This window comes from Aulonocara sp. 'chitande type north' Nkhata Bay, linkage group LG13, assembly GCF_057382095.1.
Source record: "Aulonocara sp. 'chitande type north' Nkhata Bay isolate Kocher_YH1m ecotype deep benthic linkage group LG13, A_spYH_male_GT1.1, whole genome shotgun sequence".
Taxonomy (NCBI): domain Eukaryota; kingdom Metazoa; phylum Chordata; class Actinopteri; order Cichliformes; family Cichlidae; genus Aulonocara; species Aulonocara sp. 'chitande type north' Nkhata Bay.
The window spans coordinates 29971233-29991584 of NC_141356.1; the positions used below are offsets into that span (position 1 = coordinate 29971233).

At 37.2% G+C, this 20352-nt stretch overlaps 1 protein-coding gene across 13 annotated transcripts in view; it reads left to right on the forward strand.

Annotated features, from left to right (window-relative positions):
• The first annotated feature begins 4844 nt into the window (after window positions 1–4844).
• The window catches only part of LOC147316365 (neurexin-1a), a 278541-nt gene continuing 263033 nt past the window's right edge, over window positions 4845–20352 (forward strand). For 12 of the 13 annotated variants that reach the window (XM_086259802.1, XM_086259805.1, XM_086259812.1 and 9 more), the window contains exons 1-2: window positions 4845–5035; window positions 6612–7971. In XM_086259802.1, coding sequence (XP_086115928.1) covers window positions 7260–7971 — 712 coding nt within the window. In that variant the 5' untranslated portion in view covers window positions 4845–5035; window positions 6612–7259. Of the gene's footprint in view, window positions 5036–5194; window positions 5368–6611; window positions 7972–20352 lie in introns of those variants that run through there. The other variant, XM_086259803.1, reaches the window with a different exon arrangement.

Here is a 20352-nt window from a genome sequence, read left to right on the forward strand (position 1 = left end):
TTACATTGCACTGGATGGCTAATTTGCATGGCTAATTTGCATTGCTTCACGATTTCGGAATATGACAGCTAATCCCAAAGCTAATTCATTTGCTAATATATTAGCTAATCTGCGAGCTAACAGGAAAGAATAGAATAGAATAGAATAGAATAGAATAGAATTCAACTTTATTGAAAGGTTAATGGAGTGAGGAAATATGGATTTTCAAGGAGTTAAATGGTCATTTTAAATGTCAGAAATATTTTTTGAAATTAGGTTCTTTTTATCCAATAGTATCTCATTCTTTTTTTATGATTTGAAGTATTGATTAATGGTTATTAACCCAATTTATAATACTGATTCATAAAAAGTTTTTTTTATTATTAAATTATTACATAATAAATTCCTTTAGTAATTTTTAAATAAATAAAATATATTTTTTAATTATTAAATGAATTCACAAATGCATATTTTGTTGTACAATTACTATATATAAATATATAAATTGCACAGATTTCTTTATTTCGATGTCTCTTCTGGTTCCTTATATCTACATACCGGCTCAGTAGTTTTGCTCCACATGTGAGGAGACTTCCTTATTCATAAGTCACTCTGATGAAGTGTCAAAAAGAGGTCACTCAGTGGGGGTGTCTTGCAGGATATAATGACTCAGCATCTATGTGACAAACCAATGACCTGCAAAGATCTCCTTTGCACAATTAGACACTGCACAGTTAGAGTGGTTCTACTTACATCCTTTACACAAATAAAGTGTCCCATAAAGACATGATTGTAACAGTGACTGTTACAGCCAGCATCAATGATGCCAGAAATCTGAGACTGGAGAAGCTAAATTAAATTGCATCATCCCTAATTTCATCATATATCTTTATCTATCATACTTACCCCCCAACATCCTCTTACAGACGAGGTTTTACCATCCAAGGGGGAAAAAAACACCTGTGTGCATGTGCAGGACCTGATAGTGAATTATCTACCTTGCATGGTATTCCATATGGTAAAAACAGGAGTTTTTAATGATAAAGAGAATTAAAAGTCTAACAAGACTAGCACAAGCAAGAAGCAACAATCTTCGTCTTACAAGATTATAGTCACCTAAAAAGATGCACCTGTTTGCTTTTCACAGATAATCTGTTTTACTCTTTTTCTATATGTGAAAGAGCAAGCATGTGGTTTCTGGCCTATGGGATAGCTAATCAGTCTGATTATATGATGACGGAGGTAATGCCAACCAAGTATCCAGTCTAAGAAATAATACCGTGATATAAAGGTGTTATTACACTACATGCATGGAAAGGTCTGTGTTGATCTTTACTGGCAGATAAACAGCACTCCTCAGATCTTTGAGGACAGTAATGTGCATGTTTACAAGAACACAACTGTTAACTGATGAGTCGAGATTACTATTAATAAAAAATGTCAAAAGGTCAGGTGGTCAAGTTTATTTAAAATTTATTTAAGATTTTCTACTCAATATTAAAACAATTGTTAGCAACAAACCACAAATTTTTTTCCACAATATTTTAGAGATGTTGTTAAACGTTCCTCTAGCAACCTTTCATTTGATGTACAGCTCACAAAGGTTGTTGACTGGTTTTCTTGTTTCTTGCCTCTTTCTTGAAAATGCCTTATACTCAAATAGCACTTTTTTTCCTCTTTGCATTTTTGTTCTTTTTTTCCATCTTAATCTTTTCCCTTTACTGTACTGTTCTCAGATATGCGTTTCTCTTTCCACAGTTGTCTGAGACCTCATCATTATGGGATCACTGTTGCTGCTGCTGTTTTGGAAAAACTGTTTTACTTGCCTCTAACTTCCAGTTACTGGTTTGTTCTGTGAAAAGAGGGCTGCACACAGTTGTATCAAATCCTCAAAGGCTGAGGCTGCAGACACTGTTAACTAGTTTGGATTAGAGGTGTTCCATCTCTTTGAACAGATATCTGCATATTAATGTGTTTTTGGCATTTGTTAACATGACAGCACATTAGCTCAGTGGTTAACTTTCAAACCTCACATGCCCCATCTGTGTTTGAATCCAGGGCTTTCTGTGGAGTTTGACGTTTTACCTGTACTTGTGCAGCTCTAGCTTTCAAAACAATGCCCATGTAAGCGCACGCCATAGACTGTATATAAAAGATGACCACCGCAACATCTTCCATTGGTTCGTGAACTTTACATTTTAAACCTTTGATTTTTGCTTTTCTGTCTGCACGTCTGTATCTTTAAACCTCGACAAGCCCGTGGATAGAAAAGAGGATGCAGTGATAAGTTCACAGTTTCCTATAGTGCTTAAACTGCTCTGACAAATCTCACATTCAGAGATGTTTGGTTCAGAGTATACATTTCAGTTGCTAAGTGATTTTGTGCCAAGAGAATTTAAGAAATATGAACAGGTGGATTAGCGTATTCGGTAAAATGGAAAGTGGTTTTTTTTTCATATCAACACCATCTGTCCCACTGGTTACATTTTTCATGTCTGAGAAGTATGTGACATTTCAAAACCTTAATCTTAAAAGTCTGGATGCTGTGAGTCATGGTTCCTGAGATCCAGTTACATTAAAAAAAGAGATGCAGCAGTGGGGAAAGAAGAATGGATACAGAAACAAATTAAAAAAAAGGAAAACTGAGAGTAAAGCTTAACAAAACTAATAGGTTACTGAATTTTTTTCTAAGAAATAACTTTTTTTTAGTGTTCAGTTTGTTTTTGAACTTTGCAGTTGGATTACTTTCAGAAAGTGAGCTATTATTATTAATGAAACCAAAAGCTTTCTTATCTTATTGGTGCATGGCCCAGAAAGCTTAAACCTCTATTAATCTTGAATGCACTATCTCCTTTTTCTCCTTCGTCTGTCATCACAGTACCCGCACGATGCTGTAACCTCAACAGTTTTTGGTAAACCTTGAATCCTGCTGTGACATAGTCCATTCTCCGTGACATTTTTTTTGCTCTTGTAAAATTGAGGATGAGTTCCAGCGACCAGGTTTGGGTTCAAATAACATTCTTTAGACCAGTGCAACTTTAAATGTACTTTTTCAAATTATGTTGTTAATGTGGTAAGTCATGTGTCATAATTTAATAACAATCTAGTTCCAAAATGTTTACTGGGATGTATGTAGTGGTAGCTTTATTGTAACGTATTTAAGACAGCTATAACTTTGAAAATGAATAGTAGTGTGCATATAAATAAAGACAATAATTTAAAAAAAAAAAATAGCAATATATGACCAAAATGCTAAAAGCCATTGAAGTGGCTTTACCCACCAGTTATCTGCACCCCATCACCAGTCAGGCCCACTCGTATCCTTATACAACCTTAAACTTTTCAGTGTCTCAGATACACGTAAATGCTTTTGGGATTTTGGGGAAACAGTGCAAAAAAAAAAGTTTGATGCTTTCAAAGGAAGGTGGAAGGATAACAATGCAATTTCACACCTTTATTGCTTTTCACTTTGCTTTTGTGTGAGATTACCGGTCACATGAAACACCCAAGAAAGCGTCTCACTGATGAATTAAAAGACTGATTGCACGAGAATTGCACCAGACACGAGGCTTGAAATTCTTGTGCGTGGCTTGCCTTGTGTCGAAAAAAAAAGAACATGCTTCAGGCATGCTTGGTGCAGAATGCATTAGCAATGTCTACTCTTTAGGGTCACAAGGGCTATAGATTTAGCGGGCCGCCACCACAATCAGGAGTGCACATCTGCACTGAGCTCTTTGTATTTTCATACACGTCAACTCCTATGAAAAGGAGAGAAAAATACCCTCCAGTTAGGTGTAAATATATTACAACAACTCCTGCTGAGACAAGCATCAACAGAAAAATGTTATCATGTTTGTTCATCACATTCATAAGATGTAATTCTAAGCTATGCCTGACCTTTTCTTTACTGTTTTCTGCTACTGAGCAGGGGGTTTTTTTGTGGTTATTTTTTCATTTTTCAACTTTTATGTGCCTCACTGAGAACAACCTGTAGTGCTAGCATGCCTGTAATTTACACACCAGCAATTACACTCTGCTCTGTTGCCAGTGTCCAGCAGTATAGTGTTTTCAGTAGTTATTGTCAGGGAGGACATTCATCGTTAGAATTTTTGGTTTATTATATCAGCTTAACTGTCAAAACAGATATTTAGCTTTCACTCAGAGAACTCAAAAATAGTATGAAATGCTATTTCCATTACAATATAAAATACAGTAGACGACGTCACGTACAGTGGACTTTTAATATGTGGATTTTCTTCTTCCTGCTCCTTTTCACACATGGTTGTAGTGCTTTATTGATAGAAAGTGTGGTTGGTTTGTTTGATCTGTTGTACCAAGTGTGAAATAAATAAATAAATAAATAAATAAATTAAATGAAATGAAATGAAATATACAGGCATAAAAAAGTGAATGTGAGCTACTTGATGAAATAGTTTGATAGGGTACATTGAATTGCTGCGTGATAAATGAGCATTAAACACCCCTGGATCCGGATTCAGTTTGATCTACTAATAACAACTAAAGTGACAGCCCCTGATTAGCCGTATTCACGATCTTTACGCTTGATCCGCAGCAATAATTCAATAAAAAAAATCGATTTTAAGATCAGCCTGTAAGCTACACACTCATATACACACGGTTAGTTTGCTTTAAAGACATCACTTCGTGTGTCTAAACCATCCTTGACCGCTTCTGCGCGTCGATTAATCAAGCGCATCTGTTTCACGAGGTTTAGCTCCAAAGTTGCGTGTGCCATAAATGTCCGTGGATGGATGCTTGTGTAGGCAGAGGCGCTGTCCACGGTACTGCATTCAGCCCCTCCCCGGTAGACATCACGAAGAGACACGTGATACTCTCTGTCTGTGGCTCCTGACAGTCGCTGGATAAGCTCAACAGGGAAACCAGATTGCACCTTCTCTTCCACAAAGATAACTGGATTTTCGCCCCGCGCTTCTTCCCACTAACCACATCGTGGGTTAGATTTTTTTTTTTTTTTTTTGTAGTTCTGTTGTGTTTTTATTAGCAGAAAATACATTTGGAGGACTGAATATTTAAGGTAATTTTTAAACCTGTGAGATTTTTTTTAGGAGTTAGAGTGAAAGTGGACCCGTCTTTCTCGCTCTCTCTCCTAACCCCCCCCCCCTCTCTCTCTCTCTCCGCTCTCTCTCTCTCTCTCTGTCTCTCTGGCTGATGCTGCGATTCACTTGAAAGCAGATCTTGATGTGAAGGTTTCGCTAAAGAGGATTTGGAGCATTGGATTTCAAAGAGACAAAATATGGACAGTGCTGGTTTAAAGGAGCTCAGTCCGCGGCGCCTTGCATGAAATCGCGTTTCTTCTCTTGTGACAACTATTAAGGGTCCCGTAGAAGTAAAGGTGCACGCGCAAAGGTAATAATGGCGCCTCATATTGTTTACCGAAGAATTGTTGTAGTTGTGAGCGACTCGATAAAAATGCCGCATGGACATAAAATAACACACTTATTATAGTGAGCCCGTTGCAGCTGCCGTGCATGGCAAATGTCAGGATATGGGGCATGTTATTGATGAGATGATGACGGCGAAAAGGCAAAATATATCAGTTCAGACGAGGATTATGCTATCTAATAGTTTAAGCATGATCATTAACACGCCGTACTGATCTTCATCACAGTTTCAGTCTATTGATAAGATGCTCCAGTCTGTGGAAAGTGCAGGCAAGTAAATCAGATCTACAGCGGTGCAGCGGTTAGAGTGCAGTGGTTAGAGTGTCTTTCCCCCCCTTCATCTTCTTTACTTGAAATGCAAACTAATTGCGGACCTTTAGAATCGACTAACTATTTTTGTTTTCGTTTTATTGCATTATTCTGCTCCTTTTGGTATTTGAAGGAAAAGCGGGATCTGGCTCAAACTCCGTGTGAAAAATAGGGACAAAGCACATAGTATGAAGAGCATTTTCTGGGTTCTGACTGAGACCCAGTGGAAGCCCGGCTGGTATGACTTACACAGACCGACCATTGTGCATCAAATGACGCACTTTTTCCTCTTGTTAGGGCTTCAAATTAGAACTGGACAGGGGAGCCTATATCGGAATGCTGCTGATAAAACGATTGCAGAAGTTTTAACGCTTACAAGCAAAAGTAATACTCTCATTAAGAGAAAGAAAAAACGACGTAAGGCAGCTATTTTCTTATTTGCGTGACCGAGATTTTCTTTATAATTTGTTTTATTAATGCCGACCGCTGGGCGTGATTTCTTTCTATCTTTTTTTCTTTAGATCACAAATTATAATTTACTCGTATTTCTTTTTCTCTTTAGATTGCGTGACTATTTCATTATGAAAGGACTGCATTTTAACGAGAATATTACAGATATTGTTTTCCTACTTGGTCATTAAGATCAAATAATGTGTCTATTCTCTGATATTGTCAAGAGCTGCCGTTTGCTTCCTGGAAAGCCCTAGTGATCTTAATCTAATGACATAGCTTGTGTTTGTTGTAACAAAGGCCTCACTGGATATAAGTCCCTGACTAGCTGTGCTTTTTGCCTTATCACAGCATTAATACTGGTTTTTGATTAAGGCTTTGACCAAAGTGGATTTGGACATGGATACGGTGAAATACTGATGCTACATTAAATTTGCTTTTCTTTTGCAGAGAGCTTTGAGTCTGGGGACTGCCTTGACAGACAGACTGCTTCTTTTGCTGAGCTTATCAGCCAACGTGGCTCCATATGGCATTTTTTTCTCTTTGCTACAGAGAATGCAGGGTGAAAAGCCCTGAGCAAGGCTTCCAGTTACCCGCCAAAGAATGTTGGCATGAACATGAAGATTAAAGCTGCCATTTCAACTCAAGTGAAACCGTGCACACACTAACTGGCACCAGAAGGGACTGTTCCGTAATTACATAAATCAGACCGAGTGTGCCCAGTGGATATTTGAATCTCTGTCCCTTTGCTCTAAATAACCATGGCAGAGAGGACCTTTAAACAGTTCAAACTATTTTGGCGACAACAGTGAGAGGTTTGGCCAGTGGCCTGGACTGTATGAGGTAATGGTGTTTGCTCCAGGATACAAGTGTTGGCCAAGCCTGTTGATATGCAAACATATTAGAGTTGTAGCATTTAATCTTTTGTCTTACAATGCATCAGTTTACACTTGTATGTCCATGTAGACAGTCAGTTACATGCCAGTCTACTATCTCACAGTCAACCCAGCTTATTTTTTTCCCCTTAAGCTAAAGTCCTTATAAGTACATTGAATTCTGTAAGTCCTAACTTCAGCCCACATAATTTGAAATCAAACAATGATTTCACCAAAGCCACATGTTGCCCATATTATATGGGTTGGGCTGCTCATTTGTTGCTTTGTAGAAATAGGCACTTGTCTAGAATTTACAGGTGCTGAGGGTCAGTGGGCTAGATTTCCAGTGTGGAATGCATGTTGCGAAAGTGAAATGAGCTTCAACATGAAAACAAGGAGTTCCCATGGGCTGCTAGTTTACTTTGATGATGAGGGATTTTGTGACTTTCTAGAGCTCCTCATACTGAATGGTAAACTCAGCCTTCGATTCTCCATCTTCTGTGCGGAGCCTGCGACTGTTATATCTGACACAGCGGTCAATGACAGCCAATGGCACACAGTCACTATAAGGAGAAACTTTAAGAACACTACCCTAATGGTGGACAATGAGATAAAGTGGGTGGAGGTGAAGTCTAAAAGACGGGATATGACTGTTTTCAGCCATTTGTTTGTTGGTGGAATACCACCGGAATTACGATCTGTTGCACTACGTCTGACATCGGCTGCGGTCAAGGATCAGCTGCCTTTTACTGGATGGATAACAGACATAAAGGTCAACAACACGGAGTCTGTAATGATTAACAGTGAGGGTGTCTTAAATGACCTCTGTGGTACAGCCAACATGTGTCTAAATGGAGGAGTCTGCAGTTTAATTAACAACGAGCCAACGTGCGACTGTTCTCGGACAGGCTTCCAAGGAAAGGACTGCAGTGAAGGTAAGGCTTTGATTTAATCTGAATCATACATTCAGTACAAAGTGTCCAGTGTAGCCTTTACAGTCAACAGGAAGTTATTCATAATTTGGCTGTTTCAATTACTATCCTCCATAAAATTACGCATTCCCTTCCTCTATTTGGCTAAAGCCATATGTTTTCCTTAGTCGTATGATGTGTGCCATTGATCTGCAATACAGCTGTTTGGAAAGACTGAATCTCCTGCTAGGCCTCATTAGCAAAACATTCTGGTGTTCTTCATCCCCAAAGGTGTCTGCCATTCTTATCAAATAGATCTTTAGGGATTGGTTGACCTATGAAAGATCTCCAATGACATACTTTTCAAATGGAAGAGCAGGGGTAATCATCTATGTGCCTGACTGAGTAAACAGGAATGACATCATTGAATGCATACAGTATAAATCTTTCCAGTGATGAGAGTATATTCGATCTAGTATCTAATCATTGTATCCATATGATTTTTTTGAGAAAACACAAAATAAAATTGCAAATGTAAAATAACTGAATTATGACCTTTAGCAGAACCATGTGCAAAATGTATTTATTAATACTAACTGCTAAAAAGTCAGCAGGATAATGAAGGTGAATAAAAAGGTTTTGAGAACGTGCAAACTGATAGACAAAGAGAACACAGGGTTCTTTGAGGTAGCGAGAATACTATCACTCTGTCTAGTCTGTAAGGAAAACGTATGAGTGTTCAGAGTATTTAGTGCAATGCTACCCTCAGGTTGGCAGCTTATTGTGATGCTGAGGGGGAGGATGCTTGCTGGTCAGTCAATGGGGGAGGGATTTTAACTGTTTTTAATGTTATTCGTCATGCTCAGTTAAATACAGATGAATCTGAACCTATTTTAACCTATTTTAAATACGGTAATGACACTCACGTCTAATTTACAGTAGATTTCATGAGATCATGTATCTTTATTCAGGCACATAAATCTTTTATTAACAATGAGCTTATTAAGGCACTACTGGAAAACTTACTACTGCCACATAAGATATTCTCATCAAATTGCAAACATAACATCTTCATATAGCACCATGCTTTGTGAACAATGTTTTATTTTTCCCTTTAATCGGGTCTTGTAGATGTTGTAGATGGTGTTAATTAAACAAGAAGTAGTATAGCCTTTCACTAACCACATGCACCGACACATTGAATAATTGCTGTAGTTCACTAACAGGCATTTAAGTGTAAATGTTATTTAGTCTACTTTAAATCCATGACAAGTAGTGTTGGCTGTGTTGCTGTGCTGCAGAAAGAAAATACAAATAGATCCACAATTAGAATGCGACAGTGAATATCTTGAAATATGTCATTATTGTTCCATTTTCTGCTTCTTTCAGAGCAGACTACAGTCTATAATCAAAATTCTTTGATTGTAACAGTGTCATTATGTATTGCTGTAATTTTAATTAATTTTTTTTTTTTTTTGCAGTATTGTAAATTACATTTCAGTACATAGATAGATTTTTTTTTTTTAAATTTAAAAATGAATCCAAAAGAAGTATCTATTCAGGGAATCTCTCATTTGGGTTTATTAATGTGTCTTTGACCATTTTTCTTACTACTGCGCCAAAAAGAGCTGTGAATTCAAAATAGCTTTATTATTTCAGTTTCCCTAAGCTGACGAAAAGCTAGCGATTGTGTGCAGCCATATTTTTTTCTCATTTCATGCTGGATGCAGCCTGACAAAAGGCCCGTCTTGGGGAAAGCTGGGATTCTTTTATACAAAATGCATGGGCACTGATTAAATCTTAAAGTTATTATCTTATCACAGGATACAACTCTTTAACAAAAAAAGTAATACATTAGCAAATTAGAAATTACGTTCATAAATTTAGTTTAGGCTTGATACTATCTCTGAAGTTCAAATTTATTGGTATTTATTGGAAGAGTTGATTTATAAAACTCCCAACACATAACATTTGTAAGGCTAATGTATAATTTGCCAGATTTTTGGAATTTTGGGACTTGGAAGTTCTATACATGGAGACTTCAAATGCAGTATTTTAGAATCCCTGCAAAACAAATCATTAAATATCTTTAAAAACAAAAACAATGGTTTATATAAATTAAAAATGATGATGAACCCACTTCATTCTACCTTAAGGATTCATTTGTAATCTAACATTCCTTGATCTATGTGGTTAATTTACAGATTCATATTCCAGTGTTTAGGGATTAAATAATTACTTTAAAACTGTGTTTGATAATTTTATACAATACATCTATATTTTCTTTGTGTGTGTGTGTGTGTGTGTGTGTGTGTGTGTGTGTGTGTGTGTGTGTGTGTGTGTGTGTGTGTGTGAGTGAGTGAGTGAGTGAGTGTGTGTGTGTGTAAGTGTCTCATTAGTCGAGAATTCGGGGGAAGAGATTTTAATATGCACAGCAGGGTGGCTACTGGTGTTAATAGTTTTATACACATACAATAGCTACTTGTTTGTGTTGTTTATTTTTATATGAGCTGCATGAGCGATGAGCAGCCATTATCGAAAGATGTTTGTGTATTAAGTATATCGCAGCAGTAGCAATCAGAGTGATTATAGTGACAAGTTGAAAGCTTCCTAATAATGAAAAATCCTTTAAAAATATGTTGTACATACAGCCATACAGGGGCTTTGATGGGGTGAACATAGTCTAGTAAGTGTGTCTGTATCTTAGGGGGAAAATATCTAAAGGAAAAATAAAAGCTGAAAGCAAAAACTCTTTGATTTGATAGATGGCTACTAATTTTCTAATTTTAATTGCAGAGCAGGGATAATAACAAATAACTTATTAAATTCACGAGTTGTCCTGAATGGAGAATTTGCTATTCCCTTCAATGTAATCCCTTTGAGCAGCTAATTCTGACCACTTGCTTGTACATCTCCGAGTCATGCTTGACCTCGCTCACTGTGTCAAAGTTGCAACACTGAAAAGTACATTTAATTTTAGGGAGAAAGAAGCAGATGTTTGAGCCAAAAGTTCTCCCTGAGATGTGTCAGCGTGCTGCAGCATAATCTAGGCAGTTATAGGCAGTCCTACCTTGGGTAGCAAATTTACAGCAAACAAAGAAACTGACAATTGACTTGATTCTCCTTTTGAGGACTTGGTGACTGAAGTCTTTTCCTTTGAAGACTGTCTTTATTTTATTCTGGATAATAACTTGTCAGCAGTGATGTTGGATACTGTTTGTTTGATATTTGCTCTCATTCATAGTTTGAGGTTCATGGTGAAATTGCAAATATACACTAACAAGCCCTTCCAGCAAGTGCTCTAAGCCAGAGCACTGGAAGCAGTGCATCATTGCACAAGGAGACAACCTTGAAGGGGATGGCAGAATATCACATTTGCTTTTTATAGGCAATGTCTCAAAACTTTATAACCCACAGTGTATATTCGTGCTGCAAGTTACTGAACTGAAGCCCTGAAGCTACAAGCACACACCGTTTATTACAAAGTATAGTTTATAATTTTATGATTATAACAATGACTTTAAAAGGGTTTTTTCAAGAGCAGATGCACAACATCATCAGGTAAATATATTGTCTATAGTGAATCCATTGATCTGGTACTATATAGTGGTGGCAACATCGAGGGTTACATGGAAGCCAGATACCAAGCCAGCCAGCCCATGGTTACTCCACCAATCTTACCTTAATGACACGATTAGATCTCAGTCACACAGGGCTTGAGAGCAGTTGATGTGAGTTAATAAGTGGTTTTTGGAGGTTGCTAGCTGTTTCTGGATGAAATTGGTTGCAAAGAGAGTGCTACACCAAAAACCTCCTTGCGGTTGCTGTGATCACCCATTATTTGGATGTAAGATGCCGACTTATCTGCAAATACTCTGCATTTACTCCTTGAACAGTAGTAAAACTTGAGACAGTGTGAGGCAAACGAATCCATTGTCCTCTGTGCAAGCTGCTAGTGACTACAGAAGCCTGCTACTAGCCAAAGCAGTCACAGGGAGGTTTTTGTCGAGGCAGTTAATGCTAGTGACTATCAACAGCCTTCAGTGAACACTTGCCAAAAGTCAGTGGAATACACATTTTCCCTAGCAACAGGTGGTTACCATGTGGTCTAGTTCTGCATAAATATGGTTTTAACAATCATTTCTTAGTGATTGTCAGTAACCACCTGCATCCAGTCAGGGAATACACATTTTTGCCTTGTGACCAGTGGTTGCCAGATGGTCGCCAATTGGTTTTTAAGTCTCTGTGAATGGGGTTTTGCATAAATATATATAGAATGCTTTAATATACCTACTCATAAGCATTTAATGATTTTAATTAGTGCTAGATTTATTAAATCTGTGAAATTTGAAGGACTCTGGGGTTTTGCAGGTCTATAAACAACAAATAATTTCATAAAACAAACAATACTTATTTGGACTTCTTACAAAGCACATTTAAGCAATAAATATTTAAATAGTGAAAACACATCATTATAATAATAATTTAGGTAGTATTGATGGAAATAGATGCAAGGTCCACATTTTATCTAACGCCGCCTTGTCCCTATGCAGACTTTGTCACAGGTACATCCTTTCATAGAGAAAACCTCTGAAAACCCTCAAGGCAAACCTCTACCATCACCATGACCGGCTGTCAAGCACTCCAGAATGGGATTGGAACACCTGGATTTCTCCTGATGCCTTTAATGGCTAATCTGCATTTAACTAACACAATTTCTAGTTATGCTGGCAAAAATTTACCACACACTTTATAATGACTCATTCTGCAGATCTAGCCTCGGTATTCATTTAGAGTTATGTTTCTGGCTAACCATCAAATAGAAGAAATTGTTCTGTTTTATGTTCACTGGTTACTTTGTTTTCTGTTTGCTGCTGAGCAAGTACTGGGTTCAGCATAGCTTTTATACCAGTTCCCTGCAGCTGTTGAGAGCCAAAGTGAGTAAAACTGACTTAAAACATTCAAGTTGTGGTCTGCGGACCTTATGGGCTTGGCTAGTAACTATATGTGAGGTCATCATTTTAAATTATTTTTTTTAATTTATGCATTATTGTTTCATTTTAAATATCAAAATTTGATTAGGCCAGCTATAATACTATATAAATAATGACAGATTATTCAGTCTCAAGAAGCTCCAAAGTAAAATAACTGACTTCTACATTTCCCTCACATATGAGTTCAAGAGCTAAAAATGTTAGCTTTTGATGTATCACATCAAGAGGAAAAAACTCAACAAAATCCCACAAAACAAGCAAACAAACAAAATCTCCCTTTACCTTAAAGTCTAAATATCAGGTTTGCCTGAAAAAAAGGATTATTTGACATTTACTATCTGATAGCTAAACTACTGTTGGTCCATGCTGACCTCATTTTATATTAACTGTAAGCACACTTACATATAACACTTGATAATGCTAACTGCAGTGAAAAATGACTGTAGTGCTTCAGGTTTAACTCCTACTATCAACTGCGCTGAAACTCTATGAACTTGTGTTACTTAAGTCCCTCTGAAATAAAGAATGCTGCACTGTACCTTTGCAGGATAGTATGTTTTGTGGCAAGTACAGAGAATGTTTCCCAGCCATATTAAACACACATGCTTTCTTTCTTGCTTCCTCACCATTCTGAGTTTTAGTGAGGAGGTAAGTCAAAACCACAGCAGAAAATGTGTGCAAGATTTTTATTTATTTAGTTTTTAAATCACACCAGAGATTTAAAATATTTTTTGAAGCTAGTGTTCTACTGTACCAAAAACACTTCTGAGAAAAAAAATCCACACACACAGAAATAAAAGTGCATATACTAACATATCGAAATTCGTTCTTAAAGCTTCTGCAAATTTACCTATTGTGCATACATGGATTTAACTATAAAGTACATTGAAGTTTAAAATTTACCCTTCCATTAAATAATCTAAAAGCTGTTGTATTACTTTGATCAGATGAAAGGATTATAGGATTTGCCACCGGACCTGTCAACTCTCCTCTGTCCAACCACAAGTGTGCACATAACTCTCTCTCTCCTGCTCTCTTTCTCCTCGGTCTCTCTCTCTCCAATTCACACACTTACAAATGCACACACGCACACAAACACAAATCCCTTTGATCGGTTGAAACAATTATTTAAATGCACTTTTCGATGGTCAGTATGCCCTTTTTGTTTCTCATTAAAGAAATAACATAGCTGCATTGCATAGCTCCATATTTTATCCTGATAAAATGGAATCATGTTGTTTATCTCATCGTACATTAACCAACCATAAATCTCCCCTGGTACAAAAAAAAAAGAAAGAAAAAAAGTAGGGCAGACCCCAAGTAAGACTGCACAGCATTTTGTTTGTCACTTTGTGTATTATGTAATTTAAAAGATAAGTCACATTATCCGGGTACAGTGAGTAACTGTGATTGCCTTGCACTATCATATTGTGATTTTAGCTGATAGCATTGCTTCTAGGCTTCTAGGTGAAAATATAGTTAGACATCCTTGAAACTAATGTCACTTATAGGACAAACAGTCACAAAACATAAGCGCATTTATTAAGCTTCTATTACAGGATGGCGCAGTACCAAAAATGACTGTAGCCTACAGTAACTGAAATAATGTCAAACCTGTTTTGACTTTTGAACAATCATCAACTGTGACGGTTTTAATTCACCAAAACAAGAGTGTCAAAACAGATTTGTGCATTACTGATTCATTACAGAAGGAAAGTACTACAACACACGCAGGAGATACACTATTCACATGCTCATTTAGGTAGATGCACAATATGTTTTGCTTGCTTGTTTTTTTTTATCCATGTCACACTCTTTGTAGCTCTTTTTTTACCTTAAAATTGAATCCTGGTTATTAGTATTTCAGTTTCCAGGTTCATCCCCAAGATATAACTTGGATAGACATGGCAGTGGCAGTGAAACCTTTCCTGGCAATCTTCCCACAGGTAATAGTGTGATCCCAGTCTGTCTGCAGCCACTGAAAATAGCTCAACGTTACTTGTGTTTATAATACTGTACCACCTCTAATGAACTGTCTGTGCTGATCTGGAAAGTTTAATTATCAACATAATGTCTAATTAAAATTAGTTTCCTTCAGTCGATTGAATCACAGGTTAATTTATATGAAATGCATATTTGTGCATTATTTGAACCTTTTTTTAATAAAATAAAAATGACACTGGTTCTGGGATTAGATCTGTCTTATGCTCGTTTATGCCATATTATTGTCTACTAAAATATCCAAGAAAGATTTCAGATGTGTGGCTCTATCCCGTGGTTACACCAGAGGTTGTGTTTTGCATAACATATGACAGTTGTGACTATCACCTGCTGTAACGTCACTGGGAATAAGCTCTTGTGGTGCATGTGAATGTCTACAGTCGAGATTCTTGCCCGAGACTTTAGAACAGTTTGTGTTTGTTATTGCAGTCCTAATGTAATTACAGTGTTTGCTTTGGTTGATTGCACTGGTGAATAATGCATCGATATGGCACAGCCATTTGCAGAGGGTTGACCCATTCAGCAGAGAAGAAGCAGCAGCAGTTGTGTCTTTGGCAAAGAGACAAAGACAATGAGTTTTATCAACAACTTTTTACCCTTTAATTAGGTTTGGATGTATAGGCACCTTGGATTGGTGATAAACACAATGTAAGCTACTAAAGAGTTGGTCTGGTCTGTCATTGAGTCTATACTACTTGAAGACGGATAGGCTTCTGTGTTTTGGTGCTGAGCAATATTTTAGTGCAAAATCTGGCTGCCCTCTATGCCAGGGCCACTGTGGCAGCAGGTAGGGCAGCTTTTTAACACTATCTATTTGCTTCTGGATGAGGAACTCAATAAATTCACAGTGAAGTTTCTGTTTGTTTTACGCTTTGACTTTTCGCCTAAAGCCCGTACTGCATACTTTGAGCCAAGTTGTATCCTCTTGAAAAAAATTAACATTTTGAAAGCAACAGTGGAGTGGAGAAGTCCACATGGCAATAATGGGTAACTTGATTGAAAACTAGCATGTTATTGAGTATTTAACAATAATGCAAAGGTACACTGCAAAATAAATCAATGAGACCAGAAGATTGTAGTGGTAGAAAATGCAAATGTGCAAATTATGATTAAAGACTTGGTGATACCTTCATTGTTTTTGGGCATGTCCAGACAGAGTTCAGTTCAATATACTTGTTTACACAGTACTGGCTTAATATGGCAAATATCTTCATTTGACATCAGTTTTGATCAGCTTTAAACAACAACAGCGATTCATTCACATCTATGCGCAGATAGGTGCGTATGAGAATTTATGACGAGCCATATAAAAATACTTTTAAATGCAAATGGAAAAATATAAGTAAGCAAATATAATGTATTCAAAAAGAAGCTTGCGTTTGAGACTAGAAAAGCAGCACTATCATTTGATCAGTTGATTTATATTAATGGCCCCAATGTGAAAATGCGGTTTAAGAATTCAGCAGCTTTTCTCATGTTCACATTTAATATAGATTTCATAGGAAGATGAATTTGTAATTTGAGTGATCACTCCCTTTCGGGCATGTCTGTCATTGCTTAAAAAAACAACAAAACAAAAAAACCCAACATGTGACTGTACTGTATCTCTGAAAGTGTCATTTTGTCTAGAGGCCTCCTGCAGCTTCACTCAGACAAAAGCAGATTAATAGTATACTGCTGTCTCTGACTCCAAAGACAGATATCGGGATCAAAAGATTAGAGGGATTTTCCCGTAGGATTTTTGCCTTGTTTAAATACATTTGCTCCTGACTGTCAAAGGGTGTTTGTGAAATTCGTTGACACCAAACTCCTCCTTTAACGGGATTCATCCTACAGCACAAATAAACACATTCAAATTTCCATGTCACACACACAGACACCCACACATGCAAACTTGTGTTTAACTGAGCTACACCACATGTTTCTTACAGGAGCATATTAAGCTGGCATATGGAAGTTACAGTATATAAAATGCATAACATATTGCTGTTTTGTTGACATGCAATCACTACCCTGATTATGCAATATTATCTCATATGTGTATGAGATCTTGCAGATATGAGGTGTTCCACACATATATTTTTTTCCTTATTTTCACCACTGGAGACCTTTTAATACCTTGGTGTAAAAATATATTTCAGTTTCCATAATACAATTCATAGCATTTTCTATATAGTCTGGATGACTTGAGCACCCTCAAACAGATATAGAACCAAAAGGGTACTTCTGCCTCTCCCGAGGCCATATACCCTGTCCCACGGTTTTAAAATAAGTGAGCCGAGACAGACAGACAGAGAGAGAGAGGCAAAACTGATCACATATCTCTGCCTTGGTTCTCACCTTCATGCAGGAATAAAACTGCTTAGAAGCAAAACTCTTTAGATTCCAGACTGTAGATGATATTTTCACTTTGAACATAATTTACCTTTGATGCTGCTGGTTGGGTGTCGTCAGTCACGAGCGGCGGCTGAAATGCTAAAAACAAGGCAAAAGTGCTGCGCCGTAATTTGAAATCCATCACTCCGGCGATAGAGGGAAGACAAATCAGTTTTCAGGGAGAGTTTTCATCACTTCCCAAAAGAGAGTAAAGGTTGCACAAATGAACCCATCTTTATGGTAATCCAGTCTACATCATGTGTAGAAGTTCAAGAGGCAGTCTGCATAATGTTTAAAACGTCTTCTTGAGTCCAAAAAACAAACAAACAAAATGTAATATGAACTACAAATTAAAGAAAAATGGGATTCAAATGGTAACTCAGTCAGAACAGATCACTGGTTTACACTTTTGCTTCGTGACATTTTTGTATAGTTTTGTCTTTTTTTGCCACTTATAATGGAAAAGGATGTAGCTTAATGTTAACAGTACTAAGAGCTTAGCTGTGGTTAATGCTCAGTGCACTTTATTAATGTTTTTTTTTCTAACTTTAGCTTAAGAGCCACTCTTCAGATAGGGATTTGCCACACGTCAACAGTGGCAGCTGCGGCAACTAGTTTCTTTAAGCAACTGCTGTGCACATTTTCTTAGAACAGATGCGTAGTGAGCGTTGGCATATCTCGCTTCAGCATGAAGCTATGAGCCCTGTCGCAATAAGTTACAAATATGCTGAGCCTATATATATATATACACAAACTTGAAGTTTACATTAATTTCTTAATTCCTCTGCTTGGACTAATACTCCTGCATCAAAAAAAAAAAAAAAAAGATTGACTCTACATCTGTAATACTATCCTAGATATCTTCTACCCTGGGATTAAGGTTATTAGAATTCTGTATAAGCTTTTCTGATTATCCTCTTGGATCATTCCAGTCCACAAGATGTAAAAGAATTGAGAGACCCCTGAGCACATCTGCTCGCACAATCCTCTCTTTTCGTCTATCTCTTTGGAAATATCTGAGTTGGACTATATTATCCACCTGCCATCTGCCTGAAGTAAATATGCAGCTAGGCACAATACATCACAATTTGATTGATTAGGTTCTTTTCAAAATGTTACCATTTCAGAAAATTTTCCTCCTCACTGTCTTACAAAGGGTTTGATAACAACACCATCACCCCTCTTGTATCAGCCCAGTAAAGAATATGGTACATCCAGCAGCTACTTAGATTATAGGTCAAACACTGGAATTAGGTTAGCCTGGCTGTATCCAGTGGCACCAAAATCTGTCTGCTTTTATATTTTAAGCTCCTAAAGTTTGTCCAATGTATTTGTGCTCTCTTGTGCCTCCTTCAAGTGCCGTGTACGTTCCCTGACTGTAAGAAGGTGTTATATGACATATTGCCGAGAAGGCATGTCTTAAATGGTACCAAACACTGACAACAAAGTGTAAAATAAAGTGTAAATATAATATGTCTTAAAAGTGTGAAAATATAAGTCCAATGTGGGAATCAAAATCTAACCTCTTAGGCAAAGGTTAATGTCACTCCTGCCAACTTTTGCCTTCAAAGATATCAGTGAATTAACAGATTATATTTTTTGGCTATTTTGAGTTAAAGGGTTAAATTTAACCTATTCTGGTCTCTGCCTGTGTTGAGGTGCCCAGTGTCAGCGGGGCGATACAACAAAAAGGTAATATGAACAGATCCTTGCCTGGAAAGCATGCATGTGTCTTGTGAGCATCTGAGATAGTGAAGATATGAATTAGCAACAGCAGAAATATCCACAGCTGTGGGCGCTATCAATTTCCATCAGAGTAGCTGGTCACTCTGCCCGTTTCCTCTCTCTCCACACTTACTGTTGCTTGAGAAGGATAATGGGGTAGAGGGTAAGCCGTGTAATGCCACTAACACTCCTCTGGTAGAAAGATGCATTAGGCTTGGCTATGCTACTAAGAGATGAGCCTTCACTTGCATTCATTATTCTTGATTTGGTCTAAATTGTAATTTAACAACAAATTGATCCTGTGGTAGTGCTGACCTTTGCTGCAAGGCTTTTACATTTTCCCTTAAAATGCCTGCGTGACGAGGGATTTTAGAACAGCCTTCCTGCTACTATTTTTCAAATTGACAACTGCGCATTGGGCCGGGAATGGATTTGGTGTGTTTTGTTCTCTGTTATTGGATGTGTAGTGATGACATTTAGAGACGAATTTAGGGAGATTTCATAGTTTTTCGTGTTATGTATTGAATGCATCGAAGCATTTGAGCAATTTTACACATTCACTTTACTAGTCAAGAGAAGTATTAGTCAACTAAAACAGTTGTATAATATGTTCTGAGGCTCTGGAAGGAGATCTGAAAAGAAAAATAAATAAATAAAACTCCCTATTCTACTCTTAAATATTTATCATACACTTGTTTTGGATATGGAAAATGTGAAAGAAGTAGAGTTGTCACAGTACTAGAATTTTAAACTCGATATTGATACCCAAGAAAAATACTCAATAATCATTTTCAATATTATGTGGGGAAAAACAATATTTACGTTATCTAAGCTAGTGCTGTGCCTCTAGGGCATAGGTGTCAAAACTCTGGCCCGCGGGCCAAATTTGGCCCACAGCCTAATTACATTTGGCCCGCGAAGCCATACCAAATTACTATTAGAGCTGGCCTACTGGTATTATACAGCTAATATATATATTGTTTAGTATTAAGCTTTGCTTGTTCCATATTCAGTTTTTCACCAAAACGTGTTTGAGTCCATAAGAAAAGATTCATTTTTATATCTGGAGGAAGATTTTTTTTTCAATAAATATTAACGTTAGCCCACGACTTTGTTCCAGTTTTAAAATTTGGCCCACTGTGTATTTGAGTTTGACACCCCTGCTCTAGGGGGACTTGGCACCATGTTTTTAACTAGAGTAGGTAAGCTAGGCTGTCACTGTTTCTGTCTAGTTGCTGGTACACATTTCTCTGCTTCTTGTCTGGGACTTTAAAAGAAATGTAACACTTTTTAGACACAAATAACTGTG